The following is an 18097-nucleotide window of genomic DNA, read 5'->3' as shown; positions in this document are numbered from 1 at the left end:
CCTGAGGAGTTCATTTTCCAGATTAATATGAGTCAAAAAGGTTAATTGTTCCCTGTCGTGTAATGAAGTGCCGAGGAGATGGGGCTCGCCATTGTTTCTTGCGTGCCTGGTAACATTTGTTTACAATTGACATACAGATGTATCTGTACAGATGCATTGTGAAGGCTGTAACTTTATTGTGTGACGGAAATAAAACTAGATTTAATGCACTGCCAGGGATTCCTGCAGACGAGAGGAGCCTTGGTTAACTCACTCAACTTTTAGAGTATTCCCATTTAAAAGGGTGATACATCTGTACTCCGCCAGTGTACTGACATATAGCATATTTCTGCCTGCTTGTCAGTTTAGATCAAGCCAGTGTTAGCTGGTGATGGATCATAGAGTAGCGGCGGGATGCGTCGTATGAAGGAAAGTTTCAGATGCTTCACAGTCTCTGTGTTGTCTGAAAACATTATGATGGGAAATAATTAGTGAAGGGTTTTAACGTGTAATTGATCGTCTGTCTCTGGCATGGGCCTCTAAAGGTCATTTGTAAACCGAAAAAAAGTCATATTTGGGGTGAAAATGTGCATATTTATCAGTTATAAGGCCACAAGTGATTATACTTGTGTAGCTCGCTGTCTGTGAAATTGACATCTGTGATTAAATGGGCTTTCCAGGCTAAAAGTATTGATGGCCTAAGGCTAGGGAGGAAGAAGCAGACGGCACTGTTCTCTGGGTATTGGTCAGACCAGATTACTGCAGAAGAGCAGGACTTGAATGGAGGATTAATGGGGTTGTCCAGGCAAATATGGACAACCCTTATAACTAGAGATGAGCGAGTAGGTGTTCGATCAAATACTTCGGTATTCGAGATACTCGTACTTGATCGAACACTACTAGCTGTTCGAAGTTTAAGGTTTGATGCAGAACCAGCGTTGATTGGCAGAATGCTATACATTCTGCCAATCAACGCTGGTTCTTCTCTTACCTTTAGAAGTCTTCTCCTGGCGCAGTGCCCCCGCGGTGTCTTCCGGCTGGAATTCACTCTGCCTAGGCATCCGGCCTAGGCAGAGCCGACTGTGCATGCGCAGTCCGCTCTGCCTAGGCCCCGATGCCTAGGCAGAGTGAATTCCAGCTGGAAGATGCCGCGGGGGGCGCTGTGCCAGGAGAAGACTTCAAGGGGAATCCAGCCCGACCGTCACTTGTGGACTTGGTAAGTATAGTTTTATCGAATGTTGCCTACCCCTGAAACGAGCATTTCCCCCCATAGACTATAATAGGGTTTGAAATTCATTTGAACAGCCGAACAATGTGCAGCTGTTCGAATCGGATTTTGAACCTCGGACATTTTAGTGTTCGCTCATCTCTACTTATAACGTTTAGATAAAAAAAATTAAAAAAATACATACTCACCTGTCCCCGTTGCTCCGGTGTCTTTCAGTACATCCCTGTTCTTCTGCTCTGGTTGCGTCTCCCAGGTCTCTTCCGGAGGTCCGCTGAAGCTGCTGATTGGCCTTAGCACTCATGAGACCACTATTCAGAAAGTATTCAGTGACTATTTTGAAAGCTATATTTACATTGTTTTAATTGTGTTCAGTAAAACTAGTAAATGTGAAAAAAATACTAAAAAATATGTTTTAATAACCCAAAAATTATATATTTTTTTGACAATGAATTTCCTTTAAGCATAAATTAGAAGTGTGTTTTAAAAGATCTGTATTCTTGATGTTTTATTAATATTTTTGTTTTTCTCCTTTTCTTATATAGCATGCTTGAAGATGATCTGAAGCTGAGCAGTGACGAAGAGGACAGTGAACAGGTAGCGCTATTTAGTTTACCCCTTCACATAGTTACACTAATTGGAATTCATTGGCTACAAATCAAGTAAACTACAATGTCTGACCTTAAAGACCCCAAATCAATAAGACACTCAGCGGGTAATTAGTAATAATACCTATAATAGCTTGGTGTATATCATCGGAGTCATTAAACAATACCATTTCTAAGGCCACAAATCCCTAGAAAATAACACTGAAATATGGAATGCTCAATTTCATTAACTTACAATAACAATATAGATTCTTTAGCATTTTGTTTGCCTTAAGTTTACACAAGGAAGATGATGAGACATAAATATAAAAGACTGTAACGTTAGTCCCATTTTATAAGATCTTTGATATAATCGTCATTGACCATTTCACTTTATGTTTGGACACTTTTATACCTCTGAAGTCAAAACACTGTACAGAGGTCTACCTTACAAAAATCTAAACTACCATATATACTCGAGTATAAGCCGGGGTTTTCAGCACAGTTTTTGTGCTAATAAAGCCCCCCTCCGCTTATACGCGAGTCAAGCAAAAAAGACATTTTTTTTTTTTTTTTTTTGGGGGGGGGGGGGTTCTATGACTGCAATAGTAATGTATAGAATCTCCCATAAAATAGTGAAAAAAAAAGCTTTAAAACATATAATAAAAAGGGTTCTACTGCACCCAAAAACTCAGACCATTTTAATTTTTGAAATTTTCCAGTAGATGCTGCATCCCCCCCCCCCCCCCTTGGCTTATACTCGAGTCAGTAAGTTTTCCCAGGTTTTTGTGGTAAAATTAGGGGCCTCGGCTTATATTCGGGTCGGCTTATACTCGGGTATATACAGTACCAATTATTATAAGATTGCACATACATCTATGTCCTTTCTTACTTTTTCTTTCCTGGACATATCCAGATATGTATATTTACAGGTTACACTATGTTCACACTTGCGCCTAGGTTTCCATTCTTCGGGTCCACTTGAGGACTCAAAGAACGAAAACCTAATCCGCTTAAAAAGTGGTTACCTGCGGAAACCCACAGACCCCCATAGACTATAATAGGTTCTGCCAGGTTTTCCGCCCAGTTTCCACTTGAAAAATGCAGACTTTTCTCTCTGCATTTTTTAAGCAGATTCGGAGGCGGAAACCCTGAACTTAATCCAGGTGTAGGTGGGAACCTAGCCTTAAAGGGGTTGTCTGGGATAACATAAAACCCCTGCACTACTCTAAACACCCTCCTACTTTCTAAATGACATCAATTCTGAAAAATGGATAGTTACCCATATACCTGGGGTGGTCATGTGACCGCCCCAGGGATATTTTCTGATTATCCAGATAGTCACTGCTATCCCCTTCCCCCATCCACTCAATTATACTTACCATCCATGGCTTCTCCCGGCGAGAGAATTCCTCCTCCTGTTGTCTGTGTAGCGCTCTTGTACACTGTGCACGCTGCTGCCTGTAATTAACCACTACTGCGCTTCCACACATGTGCAGTAAGGTGTCTCGTTGCTGCTGAGGAGTATGAGAGCAGTACAGGAGGAGGGGCCATCTCACCGGATGAAATGTGGATGGGTAAGTATATAATATGAGTCGGGGGTTGGGCTGAGTAAGTAGGGAAGGGTGGGTTAGTTAGAGGGACAGGGAGGGGGGAGAAAGGTGATTGGGTTAGTGAGGAAGCTAGATAGCAGGAAGACACCCAGAAATCACTGAAAACATGGATATAGGTATATGGGTTTATTTTTTAATAAAACTTTTTTGACCACAAAAACCCCTTTAGACCATGGCCCCATGGGACGGAAATGCCGTGATTTGCCCGCAGCAGAAACACCGTAGTAATAATCTCGGCATTATACAGTACAGGCAGTGTGGATGGTTATAGTGGTTTTGGAAATCGCAGCGATGTCGATTATACCTACGGAAACGCCGGCGGTTTCCACACAAGTATAATGGTAACAGAACTTTGGCGGCATCATTGCTGCGGATATCCCTTGGGGCCTTAGCCTCAAACTGCTTTCCTAAACATACGCGATATGGTGACTGTCCTATTTATGTCTATATGTAACCACTCAGTAAGTTGTAGGGTTTCATAGTTTTTTGATTGTTATATTGCGCTAACCTGGTTTCAATAGTTTACTAAAGTTATTCTAGATTATAATAGTGGTTTCAGGTTCAGCAAAGCCTAAAACTTTTAATGGACCCATCTCATAGAGATCCGGTTCAGTCATCCCCAATCCCTACCTTAGATACTATATGAAATATTTTATTTTTACATAAGGATACAAATGCTTATATGTTACAAATGATACATTGTATAGATTTGCCATACTTTGAACACCCCAGACTGTGATGTGCTCTGTTATCCCTCTTTCCTGGTATTACCTTGTATTACATTTCCTGCATGCCATTATCAATTGGTCCCAACCTGCTTAATGCGAGAGAGATTTTAGGCGCGATGCATTGCTTGCGTCTCTGTCACGTTGGAGATATTTATGGTAGGGCCAAGTATTCCATTAAATCTGCTTTCCTTTGCTGGTTAAAGGGGTTAGTTTGGATTAGAGGAGCAATGTAAGTGAGGGGTTAGATCTGGAATCAATTTTCATTTACAGTTGAGCAGCAGCTATTGATGGCGGGCTCACGGCTCAATAAAAGATCTGAAGATATAGACTTCATACTTCCCTTTCAATATAAGCAGCATAATCAGTCTCAAATGTTTTTGCAAAGACACAAGTATTGACATTTTTTATTTAATAACTGTCTTTTAAGTTTTGACTTATCAGCAGCCCGCAATGTTTCAATGATTTTTTTTCTCTTAGAATCATGCTGACCATCACAAAGGATATTTATAGGGCATGTTCATTATAGCGAGCAAGCATCTGTTTAACATTTCATATGGGATTTCCTGCATTATTAAGTCGTACACTGTACAGATTTCACAATTTTATGACAATATTATTGAACATACCAATGGTTTCGATTGCGCTGAACCACAAAGCTCTCCGTCTTCAAGATAAGGTTAAGTTTTAGGAAAGCAATTAAAGATGCCTGCTTTTGGGACATTGTTCTCACTAGGGTCTCCATGTTATATTTAATAGACCACTTCCATGTGCTAATAGGGCTCTTCCATGTCATATATAATTGTGCTACCTTCAGGCTGTCCAGAGATTTATAGTACAGCTCTGGAGAACTCCAATTATTAAGGGTGATTTCCTCGGCTTAATGAAAAGAATTTCCAGCTTCAGTGTTTTTCATCCATTTTCTATAAAGTTTCATTAATTGAATACTAAATTTGTATGAATTAACAATCTATGTCCTGATGTTTTATCAGTACGTTGTAGAATTTAAAGTTTCCTAGGAACTTTTCCTGGAACGAGGAAATTTGGTGCATAGGGTTTTTGCATCCTTCTGGATCAACCTCAACCTTTAGGCTGAACTAGGGGCAACACGGTGGCTCAGTGGTTAACACTAGAGATGAGCGAACAGTAAAATGTTCGATATTCGTTTCGAGTAGCCGCTCAATATTCCACTACTTGAATCAAATATTGAATCCTATTATAGTCTATGGGGGGGAAATGCTCGTTTCAGGGGTAGGCAGCATTTGATCAAATTACACTTACCAAGTCCACGAGTGAGGGTCGGGCTGGATCCTCCGAGAAGTCTTCTCCATGCAGCGTCCCCGCGGCATCTTCCGGCTCTGAATTCACTCTGCCAGGCATCAGGCCTGGGCAGAGCCGACTGCGCATGCCCGCGCTACAAGAAAATGGCTGCTTACAGTCAAAGCGGCCATTTTCTTGTAGCGCCGGCATGTGCAGTCGGCTCTGCCCAGGCCCGATGCCTGGCAGAGTGAATTCAGAGCCGGAAGACGCCACGGGGAAGCTGCACGGAGAAGACTTCTAAAGGTAGGAGAAGAACCAGCATTGATTGGCCGACTGTATAGCATTCGGCCAATCAATGCTGGTTCTGCATCGAACTTTTTCATTCGAATAGCGAGTGGTACTCGATCGAGTACGAGTATTTCGAATACTGTTGTATTCGATCAAATACCTACTCGATCGAATACTACTCGCTCATCTCTAGTTAACACTGTTACCTTGCAGCGCTGTGTCCTGAGTTCAAATCCTGCCAGGAACAGCATCTGCAAGGAGTTTGTATGTTCTCCCTGTGTTTGCATGGATTTTCTCCCATTCTACAAAGACATACTGATAGGAAAAAAAATGTACATTGTGATCCCTATATGGGGCTCACAATCTACATAAAAAAACCTTTAGGCTGAACTGGATGACAAATCTTTTTTTTACGGTATTGATACAGTCCTATGAAAAAGTTTGGGCACCCCTATTAATCTTAATCATTTTTAGTTCTAAATATTTTGGTGTTTGCAACAGCCATTTCAGTTTGATATATCTAATAACTGATGGACACAGTAATATTTCAGGATTGAAATGAGGTTTATTGTACTAACAGAAAATGCGCAATATGCATTAAACCAAAATTTGACCGGTGCAAAAGTATGGGCACCTCAACAGAAAAGTGACATTAATATTTAGTACATCCTCCTTTTGCAAAGATAACAGCCTTTAGTCGCTTCCTGTAGCTTTTAATCAGTTCCTGGATCCTGGATGAAGGGATTTTGGACCATTTCTTTCTACAAAACAATTCAAGTTCAGTTAAGTTTGATGGTCGCCGAACATGGACAGCCCGCTCTCAAATGATCTGAAAACAAAGATTGTTCAACGTAGTTGTTCAGGGGAAGGATACAAAACGTTGTCTCAGAGATTTAACCTGTCAGTTTCCACTGTGAGGAACATAGTAAGGAGATGGAAGACCACAGGGACAGTTCTTGTTAAGCCCAGAAGTGGCAGGCCAAGAAAAATATCAGAAAGGCAGAGAAGAAGAATGGTGAGAACAGTCAAGGACAATCCACAGACCACCTCCAAAGAGCTGCAGCATCATCTTGCTGCAGATGGTGTCACTGTGCATCGGTCAACTATACAGCGCACTTTGCACAAATAGAAGCTGTATGGGAGAGTGATGAGAAAGAAGCCGTTTCTGCACGTACGCCACAAATAGAGTTGCCTGAGGTATGAAAAAGCACATTTGGACAAGGCAGCTTCATTTTGGAAACAAAAATTGAGTTTTTGGTTATAAAAAAAGGCGTTATGCATGGCGTCCAAAAAGAAACAGCATTCCAAGAAAAACACATGCTACCCACTGTAAAATTTGGTGGAGGTTCCATCATGCTTTGGGGCTGTGTGGCCAATGCCGGCACCGGGAATCTTGTTAAAGTTGAGAGTCGCATGGATTCCACTCAGTATCAGCAGATTCTTGAGAATAATGTTCAAGAATCAGTGACGAAGTTGAAGTTACGCCGGGGATGGATATTTCAGCAAGACAATGATCCAAAACACCGCTCCAAATCAACTCAGGCATTCATGCAGAGGAACAATTACAATGTTCTGGAATGGCCATCCCAGTCCCCAGACCTGAATATCATTGAACATCTGTGGGATGATTTGAAGCGGGCTGTCCATGCTCGGCAACCATCTAACTTAACTGAACTTGAATTGTTTGTCCAAAATACCTTTATCCAGGATCCAGGAACTGATTAAAAGCTACAGGAAGCAACTAGAGGCTGTTATCTTTGCAAAAGGAGGATCTATTAAATATTAATGTCACTTTTCTGTTGAGGTGCCCATACTTTTGCACCGGTCAAATTTTGGTTTAATGCATATTGCACATTTTCTGTTAGTACAATAAACCTCATTTCAATCCTGAAATATTAGGCTGCATTCACACAGAGTAACGCCAGGCGTCATTTGTGTGTAATTTGTGTGTCTTTTACGGCCGTCATAAAACGTTTACATAGAGTTCTAAAGGAAAAGACGTCCGTAATTTACTGCCGTCATTTACGGCCGTCATTACAATGACGGCCGTAAATGACGGCCGTAAATGACGGGCGTCTTTTCCTATAGAACTATATGTAAACGTTTTATGACGGCCGTAAAAGACACACAAATTACACACAAATGACGCCTGGCGTTACTCTGTGTGAATGCAGCCTACTGTGTCCATCAGTTATTAGATATATCAAACTGAAATGGCTGTTGCAAATACCAAAATATTTAGAACTAAAAATGATTAAGATTAATAGGGGTGCCCAAACTTTTTCATAGGACTGTATATACTGTCATGGCATGGCATGGTATGGTCTAACTAGAGATGGTTATAGACATTAGATCACCAGCTGTTAGTTAGGCACTTGTTCAATTATTAATCACATTCCAACCTCAGTTGGTGACTTATCTACCATCAGAACAAAAAGATTGGACATGTTGAAATCCAACATGACCAAACCTTCTTTACTCCGATATCTGCTGTCAATGGATAACCCAGGACACTGTCTATGTACAAAAGATGGTCATCCAGTTTTTGGCAATATCAGCAAATTCAGCAGGCAATTATCTCCTATATATGGTCACTTAAAGGCCCCCAGGACTGTGCCAAGTTTTGCATGTTAGAACACATCCTTTTGACTATGGAGATTTTCTTAAACTTTCCTCAAGATTTTAATCAAACAGAATTTTAATTTGAACTTATCTGTGCTCCAAACTGACCCTGGTAGAAAGCACAACTGGTTTTGCAATAACTTAGGCTTAATACCTGAATGTAAAAAAGTTATAAATGACAAAATGCGAGAGACAAAAAAAAATTGGGCAATCCCTTTAACTTTTAAATCACCTGTGCCCTATGCTGCAGTGTTGTCCTGATGCATTCTGGTTCTTCTGCTCCTTTGGCTTATCCCGAGCCTCTTCTGGAGTTCCACTGAAGACGCTGATTGGCCTCAGTGTTCATGTGACCGCTGTGGTCAATCAGCGGCCTCAGGGGGCCTCTGGATGAGGACTTGTGACAGGTAGTGACATTGCGGGCTCTCTGCTGATTGGCCTCAACACTCACGTGACCACTGAGGCCAATCAGAGGCTTCAGCACAACATCAAAAGGCACCTGTTCAGCAGAAGGAATGGAACATGCCAGGAGGACACTGGAGCATTGGGGGACAAGCGAGTATGAATTTTTCTTATTTTTTTCAATGACCCCGGCTGATTTAAAAGTTAAAAGGATTGTCCCTTTTTACCTTGACAACCCCTTTAATAAGTTAAATAGTGAAGTTCTGCAGAATAAAACACAGGTCATCTTAGTTTCTTCTCTAGTGTACTCTCAGGACACGCAAATAGCCAAAACCTCCACTTAAACATTGTGACATTGTCTAAAGATAAGGAAAAACATTAGCCTGGGTTCTTGATTTTGAGAGACCCATGTAACGTTCTCTTGAATGAAAGGATACTTATATAAGTATTTTTCTAATTTCTTAAACTAAAGAATTTGAGAAAATGGAATTTGAGTCATGGTAACATGATTTACAGAGACTTGGATATTTTAAGGAATATTATTTTTTATGCATTCACTACCAACAGCCAAATGCCCCAAACCAATTTTCTAATTCGACTGGAATGTACATTGGATTGAAACATGCTTTATTTTCCTTCAGTAATGGGCTATTGTACTGTCTCTGCAATGGAGTAACTACAGGACCTCGCCGCACAGTTAATCATCATCAGAATATGGCACAATGTTTTTACAACACTCATTGAACTAGGAAGTAAATTCATTTAGACTTGAAAACGTACCATTAAAATACTGGCAGGGATGTTTTATTTTAAGATGTTCCAAAGTTTCAGTAAGAGTTCTGTCATTTGTATCCTAATGATTGTTAACCACTGCATGGCTGGACACATTTTTGGATTTTTTGGTACATGCAGTTTTGAAGGCATAGATTACATAGATTCTTTTTTAATCATTCATTTACTTCCTAAATTAAAAAATTTAGCTATTATATAACTAAGCTTTATAAAAAATTTTCATATAATTTTATTGCTGTAGAGTCTATGTAATTCCTTATCATAGATGGCTGTGTTGCTGCATCTATCATAGATTGGATAGGACACTGCTTGTAGCTGCTGATGACATCATGTATACTTACCGTCCTTCCCCTATCACTGGTTACAGAAATAACAGGGAAGAAAGAATGTGGCTGAAACATTACATAAATAGAGAGGAGGGCACTCTGGCAGAGTCTGCAGGATAGAGGCAGCATCAGCATACAGAGAGGAGAGTACTCTTGCAGAGTCTGCAGGATAGAGGGAGGCAGTATCAGCATATAGAGAGGAGGGCATTCTGGCAGAGTCTGCAGGATATAGGCAGCATCAGCATATAGAGAGGAGGGTACTCTGGCAGAGTCTGCAGGATGGAGGCAGGCAGTATCCGCATATAGAGAGGAGGGCACTCTGGCAGAGTCTGCAGGATAGAGGGAGGCAGTATCATCATATAAAGAGGAGGGTACTCTGGCAGAGTCTACAGAATAGAGGCAGGCAGTATCATCATATAAAGAGGAGGGTACTCTGGCAGAGTCTGCAGGATAGAGGCAGGCAGTATCAGTATATAGAGAGGAGGGCACTCTGGCAGAGTCTGCAGGATAGAGGCAGGCAGAATCAGCATAGAGAGGGGAGAGAAACCACAGTTAAATCTGCAGGAGAAGTGGGTAGAGAACAAACAAGCAGCATAAGTGTTTCTCTCGGCATGGGGAAAGAATCTTTATCAGAAAGAGAATGCAATATGGGAATAATTTTATACTAAGGCAGGGACAACCCAGTGGCTCAGTGGTTCGCACTGCAGCCTTGCAGCACTGGAGTCCTGGGTTCAAATCCTTCGAAGATGACATCCACAAGGAGTTTGTATGTTCTCCCTGTGTTTGCGTGGATTTCCTCCCATATTCCAAAAACAAACTGATAGGGAAAAAATGTAGATTGTGAGCCCTATATGAGGCTCACAATCTACATTAAATAAAAAAAATGCTGTGCTAATGCATGGAAGCATGAGATGGCAGCAGTATCCTGGACCTACAGTACTGTAAGACATGAGCAGTACTGGTAGAGTTCACAGATAACTGTTAGTATATGACAAAAGCAAGCGAAGTGCCCAGATAGGCCCATCGAGAAGCTGTTAATAAATATAAACTGCATATTGAAAATAAATAAAAAACAACAACTATACTTAGTTTATACAGAAATGAAATACCAGTTTGAACTGCAATAAATTTTATTTTCCTCCTATAAAAAATAATATTCAGGAATATATTATGCAGATGGTAACTTTGCATATCCTTTTTTAAAAAAATCTATTTTCTCATTTTATTTTTTTTTACGACCATCTTAGACATCGCCATTTAATTTTAAACAAAAGAATTGAAATGACAGCACTTTGGATTATTCTGCTAGATTGCTTCATCCAAATACATCCCATGATGCCTTGGTGGGTGCACTAATTTCTGGAAAATGACAGCTCCAAATAAGCCATTGGAGAGAGTCCAGCAATGATAATAGTGAATTTCACCTCACATTTGCATTAGAAAAGGTTTTTTTTGTCCCACTTTACATTAAACATATGTGATATTCTGGGGTATTGGAGTATGGCTTGTGTTCCATAATTATGCATGATTGTTCGGGGGAAAAAAAAAATCACCACTGAAAACTCCAGCTGCTTAAACAGTTTGATAGACTGAAGCTATTCTACCATCGGTGCCCCCAGCTGTGTTTCTTAGCAACATTTTAATTCAAGAAGAATCGAAGGAGATGTGGTCCCTGTGGAGAGGGAAACAGAAATAAGAGGCCCGTTGACAGATGATCTCAGTTGTTTCTTCTAATATACTGTGAAGATCACTGGCTCTTTTCATGAATGATAAATGGACTGTACACAGATCAATGGGTTCAGCAATAAACTCGACCTAGCCTCTATGTCTAAGGCAGGCGGAGAGGCCATGGAATTTACTCATTTGGATGATTTGGTGTTTGTTTTTTTTCCAACAAGACGAAATTGATCCGAAAATTTGGCCATAACTCGGCCTTTCTTACCATCTTCGAAGCCAATTGATAGCTCTATACCCTCGCTGATCCTTCCCCGTGCCATGATAACCTTAGGAAAGCTGACCTTATTATTAAACTGTGTGTTCAATCAGCTAATAAGTGGCATTTTGGGAGAATATACTGTAAGGATTTTCATCAGCCCGAGAACTGCAAAAAATGTGATTAGGAAGAGCAGATTAAGACGCCAGCTCATTCATATCGAGATAGTGATTACCCACTAGGGAACCTAGGTTAAAGCCTGCAGCTATGAGGAAGGGAGGAGGTGGGGAGAAGCCGTATACAGATTTGGAATTTGTTTTATGGTTACTATGCGTTTAGGTTCTTATCATCCATTTTGCTGCTTTATTTACAGCACTCATTCATTGTAGTTTTATAGCTCTGATGAGAGAAAGATGGCACAAAATGTAATCCAGCGCTATCTAATGTCAGGTTAAGTCAACCATTCCACTCTCGGAAATACATAATGTAATACTTAATGAAATCTCATGTGTGAAAATGTTTCATGTCCATAAATTGCATTGCATTGATAATAAAAGTAGTCTTGAAATTAGATCATGGGTGAATCTGTAATACAATGCTCAAAACGACTTTCAATAATTACCCTGTAGACATTAGGAAAATGGAATCCCCGGTAGCTGGCTGCTGCCAAGAGCAAAATACAGGCTGTTTGTGGCAGTCTGTGTTCTGCCTATTAATAGGATTCAAAGGGGTGGACAAATTAAAAAAAAAAAAAAAAAAAATCCCTGTTTCATGTATTTTATGTGGGGAAGTGAGCTCAGTAGAGTAGTAGTGGTGCGGATCCAAACAGTCAATACAGGGACACAAAATATGCAGCAAACTAGTTTATTTAGAAAAAAAACAGGAAAATAAATAAATCTTGACTTAAGGCACAAATTGAGCAAAACAAAATACAGCCTTAACTTCAGGCAAAAAAAATAAAAATAAATAAAAACCTGCTTGTCTGAGCAACTAACTAAACAGAACTGATAACTTAACTATACATGTGGATTACTTTCAGCCACATGAACAAAACAAGAGCAATATTGTCTCTCCGGACTCAGGATTACAGGACAGAACCTCCTTTCACTCCATGGATCTGCACTGCAATGCAGGATCTGCAGTCTTGTCTGGCCCAGTAATGAGACAAGGATCTTCACCTGGACTGAGACCTACTCCAGATCCACCCTGGACCACACATATGTCAGAAACCTGGGGCTGATCTAAAGTATATGGACTCCAGCACTCTGCTTGTCACCTTCTCACACTTAGTACAGAATTATGAGTTGATTAAGTGGGTTTCATATTCAGGGCTTTTTCTTGGCGACAATAGAGAGTGGCTATAAAGAGCATCTCCCACCTAGGAGGACCTTACCTGTCCTGCATTACACTGAGAATATACTGATTTGGTTTTACACTATGTACCTGAATAAAAAGCTGTTTGCCCTTGCAATGGCATTGTCTGTGCTTTAAAGAGGTAAGAGGAAATCACCCATGTTGCTCTATAAAGATAATTTGCATAATGACAAAAATATCAATATTTTGGCAAAGGAGGAAAACACTTTGATTTAGGAGACCATTGCACCTATGGGACTGGTGGCCCATGTTGGTTACTGGTGACAAACTCCCTTTAAGGTAGCCTCAGAAACAAAGGCAACAACTTTTAACAATTGTTACATTTTCAATGATAAATATTCCAATACAAATTTCTAATTAAAATAGATTTAATTGAACTCAACTGATCTTGAATGCCTGAATTATATTTCCTACCAAATGGGATCAGCTTTATTACTATCAGGTCTACGGTCTCCTTTAATTCAGGCTGTCTATATTGCAGTCTATGCCATAATAATAGCGTAGTTGTTTTTCTTATGTCGGATATTCTCGTCTTGAAAGATCAGGGCTGCATTGTTTAGCATTAGCTTCTGCAGCTCATTTATTGTGGCGTGAGTTCACTTGTCACGAGGAAGGAATAAGTATGCTAATAGCAATGATCATTTCATGGCGCGTTTCAATGGAAGCCGGGCGGACCACCAGCCACATCCACAAAGCCATTTATAGAGCTGAGTGTATTAGTGTTTTAACACTGTCAGATTCTGCTTTTATGCACTTTACAAGAAAATTACAATGCATTGAAGTGCCAATATACTGTAAGAGTGAGGGAATGCATTTTGATTTTTTACCCCCTTTTCTCCATTTTGGAGTGCTATAAAAATAATTGTATTCTTATCCATAAATATGAATTTAAATAATAAAAGTGTTCATAAAAGATGATGTCTCAGATACTAGGAAATGAAAAAAAAAGAGTGTTTTTCTACTGAGGAATCGTGAAAGAAACTGATCAAAAATTGCATTTTTTTGGGATAATATTACTACATTATAATATTATAATTCTTGCAAATTCCATGTGGTTAAAAAATGAGAAGTTCTGTTCTATGTCCCACAATTCATAGTAGAGGGAGCAGACTACTGTTGAGGACTGTCCTTCGGTAAAGAAGGGGCAATTTTTTTTTTTTTTTTGCCCGCCTGACAAATTTGGTGAAATGAAGGTCAACTAGTCCAAGACCCTGATCTGAATTGTATCTGAAAACAGATTATCATAGGATGATCAAATGTCTGAAAAATGGGGTTCCCACCTTTTGGGACCTCTACTGTTCACAAGAACAAGGGTTGATGTCCCATGTTGAAATACAATGATGTTTAGGTATAAGCACTGCCAGTCCATTCATAGGCTATGGGAACGACAGAGATATAGTCCATAGGCTAATGCTTTCCTCGCCTGTCTACATCATTCCAACAGAGGTATGACAATGACATACATTTGTATTGCGCTTTTCTCACCGAGGGACTCAAAGTGCAGGGAACATTGTGGAGTAAGAGTTAGCAGTTGAAGTATAGGTGCTCATCTCCAAAACCCACAAGGGTCAGATGTTCAGAAGTCCATTCACCCATGGCATTTGGGAGGAAACCAGAGTACCCAGAGGAGACCCATGCAAACAAAGGGAGAGCATATAAACTCCTTAAATATGTTATATAGGACTACAGGGTTAACCACTGAGCCACCATGATGCTCAGAGATATGCAACATTTGTGGGAACCCAAAAATCCAATGGTTCTGGAATAGCATAAAAAACCATACTCACCAATCCCCCGTGCTCCGGTGCCTCCTGCTGCTCTGCTGTCTTCTTTTGCCTGAAGTCCTCATTGGATGTGACGTCCTGTGTCCCTTTTCTTAGGCAGCTGATTGGCCTCAGAGGTCATGTGACTTCTGGAGCCAATCATCAGCCTAAAGAAAAAAAACAGGACTTTCCAAGTGGTGACGTCCCATGTCCTTCAGTGAGGCTGCTGATTGCGGTGGGGACTTCTGCTTGAAGAAAACAATGGAGCTGCAGAACTGGACCACCCTGGGAGCATCTGGGGACAAGTTTTTATTTTTATATTTTTTTTTACTCGTTCCCCATCGTAAAATACAAAAGACTGTACAATATCCTGGACAACTCCTTTAAGCCTCCTATCTTATATGTAGAGTTGTGTCTCCAGGGCTATAAACTACAGTCTGTGCGTTTAATGATACAGGGCTACCATCATATGTAATTCTGTCACTTCCATTTACCCCCATTGCATAAAGGTTTGCCCAGGAACTGTAGCGCAAGACCATAGAATGTGATCTGGACTATTGCAAAGTTTTTTTAATTTTATTTTAGACAGAACATAATGGGAAAGATTCATTGGTGTAAAGTATGTTCGGTACAAGGTGACATAAGGAAAAGAACATTTTCTAATATTTTTAGTGAGTTATGCCAAGTTCATTTGACCACATACTGTGTTTTATAAATCTGTGCAATTTGTGCTACTTTTGCTTTCCAAGATTCTGTGTTGGATAGTGTGAGATATTGTGAGTGAATGCGGACTGGTGTGCATTGTATGCCAGGACAGCTTTTTAGCCCATGTATGATTATGTTTTAGAGAAAACCATTTTAATCCTTAGATGAATAACCTCAATTTATTTCATGTTTTCTTACAGGCCAGTGAAAAAGCAAAGCTGAGAAATAACCCAGTAAAGTAAGACTTAATCCTACATATCTCAAACCATGAAATCTGTATGAATTGTAACAATATATACAATGTAATTATATGTATAATTGCTTGGAATAAGAAAAACTAATGTAATGCTTATTACTCTCCCTGTTGAAACCAATCAAAATATAATATAGTGCTGTTTCCATTCTATCTTAAATAAGGATATAATACAGTAATAACTCTTACCTCAATTTGTATATTCACTATTGAGTCTTCATAATTCAGTAACATCAGTGAAAGAAACTCAACAGTTGATTGTGAGACGTGACCCCCAAACTGTGGCATCCAGCTTTGGGTTCCAACATCTGGAGCACTCTGATAACCTATGCCATCTTAAACTCTGTCTTGTAGGGATGATCAAAAAAGGGTCTCCATAAAGCTGGTCTTACACGGCCGTAATGAAAGTCCGCAATTGAGAGTTTCCATTTGCGGACACATTATATTCAATGCGGCCTCTTACACCGCCGTATATTTTATCCGTGGTGTGGCCGGGCCGCAACTGAGATCCGCAATTTATAGAACATGTCCGTAATGGCCGTGAATTGTGGCACTGCACGGACTCGTCCATAGAACTCTATGGGCGAGTGCAGCAGTTCACGGGAGTCTGTGGTGTCTATGTTGGTGATCAGAAACTAGTGTTGCTGATTTGTTGACATCCTGTACTCTAAAAAACATGTTTATCTTCCATTTCTTCCTTCCTGAAATATGGGATGGCATTTATAACACACCTCCATGACTTCCTAGCTTTCATCCTCCTTTCCTTTCTCTAGAGGGATTGTGTATCACATACTGGGCAGCAGAACAGGGAGCAGAGCAGTATCTCAGCAGCAGAGGTGTTGTCTGTGTCTAGCACAATTTTCCTTGCTGCCACTGTATCTGCTAAAATTATTTTCACTGTGAAAATCCCTGCTACATTCATCTTGGGGTCACATGACTCAGATTACTCATGTCTATAAAAGTCTATGGCGTAAAAAGTGAGCAGGAAGTTTAGGGGATGAGAGATATGAGAGACTAAAGACATTGGATAGCTTTATATCACTATCCAAGAGTTTCTTATTCATACCGATACAGGTCAGTACTTTTCTATATATATATCCCACATGTTCCTGAAACTGTGAGTGAGAGAGTGAGTAACAGAGAGTTGTAGAGCAGATTCTCCTGTACTTACTGTGAGCAGTATGCGGAAACTAGTCTTCACAGATCAGTTTAGAGAGGAATAAAAACTCTAGATATAGCATGTAGAGGGAGTAACTCATAAAAGGTGCAGAATATAAGGCATATAATAATGAGAAATAGTGTTAAAAACACAATTTAACCAGACAAGGGAAATTAAATTAGTAACAGTCCCTATCCTAGTCTTGAACACTCTAGTAAACTGTGTATATGCTTCATTGTATTGACAAGGCCACCTCTGTAAAATATCAGCTTTTTATGTTATCAAGGCTTCTTTTATCTTGGTTCCAGTTGTCTTAGCACATGCTATATAACACCCTGTGTATACTGTACACAAAGCATACAGTAATGTGTAAATTCTGTAACAAACCATGCTTAAACAGCTGCTCCATCATCACATCATTACCAGCCTATGGGTAACTGAGCTAAGTCAATATTAACTTTGCCGCAGCTGCAGGAATATTCCTACTATGAATGGGCGAAACTGCAGACTGAATACTTATTAATACATAGAGAGGGAAAATATCACATTGTGTGTTTTATTAGTCTGTGCAGTTAATAGGAATTAAATGCATAGATTACAGGTTAGGTAGCTCATCACATGCTATTTGTTTAGTCATTTTCAATATTAACATGTGTAAAAGTGTAATTCTGGAAATGCAAATGGCTTTGGCAAACAGCCACACGCTAATATGTTGAGCTGAATATAAGTGCCGCTGACAGCTGTTTCAGTTGGGGAGAAGGCATAGATGTCATTACTGTTAAAGCGTTCCAGCCTGCATTTAGGTAGACTTTTACACTAAATTGAAGCATCCAATTACTCCCTTACTTTCTTTGTCTTACTCGCCCTACACAGAATAACTCATTGAAGACTGCTTGCCTGGATTCATTGCTAATTTTGGGTAGTTTTATGAAGTGTTTATACATTTATCCTATTGTGCTTTCCTATACAGTTGCCATATTGATTATGCAGTTGGGTTTTACAATGCGGTTGTTCTACACTGTGCATTTAGATCGTAACATGATATGTCAAATTAAAGGTATACATTTTATTGAAATTCTCAGCAAAACTGCAAT

The 18097-nt window shown here is 39.9% G+C and overlaps 1 protein-coding gene across 2 annotated transcripts in view; it reads left to right on the top strand.

Annotated features, from left to right (window-relative positions):
* Positions 1-18097, top strand: part of AFF2 (ALF transcription elongation factor 2) — a 446266-nt gene that overhangs the window by 338030 nt on the left and 90139 nt on the right. For both annotated transcript variants that reach the window (XM_075260676.1, XM_075260675.1), the window contains exons 8-9: positions 1750-1801; positions 15792-15829. In XM_075260676.1, the coding sequence (XP_075116777.1) occupies positions 1750-1801; positions 15792-15829 (90 nt within the window). The remainder of the gene's footprint in view (positions 1-1749; positions 1802-15791; positions 15830-18097) is intronic.

Source organism: Leptodactylus fuscus, chromosome 11 (assembly GCF_031893055.1).
Source record: "Leptodactylus fuscus isolate aLepFus1 chromosome 11, aLepFus1.hap2, whole genome shotgun sequence".
In the NCBI taxonomy this organism is placed as follows: Eukaryota; Metazoa; Chordata; class Amphibia; order Anura; family Leptodactylidae; genus Leptodactylus; species Leptodactylus fuscus.
Note: the sequence above shows the minus strand (reverse complement) of the source record. Positions and strands in the feature narration are given on the sequence as shown.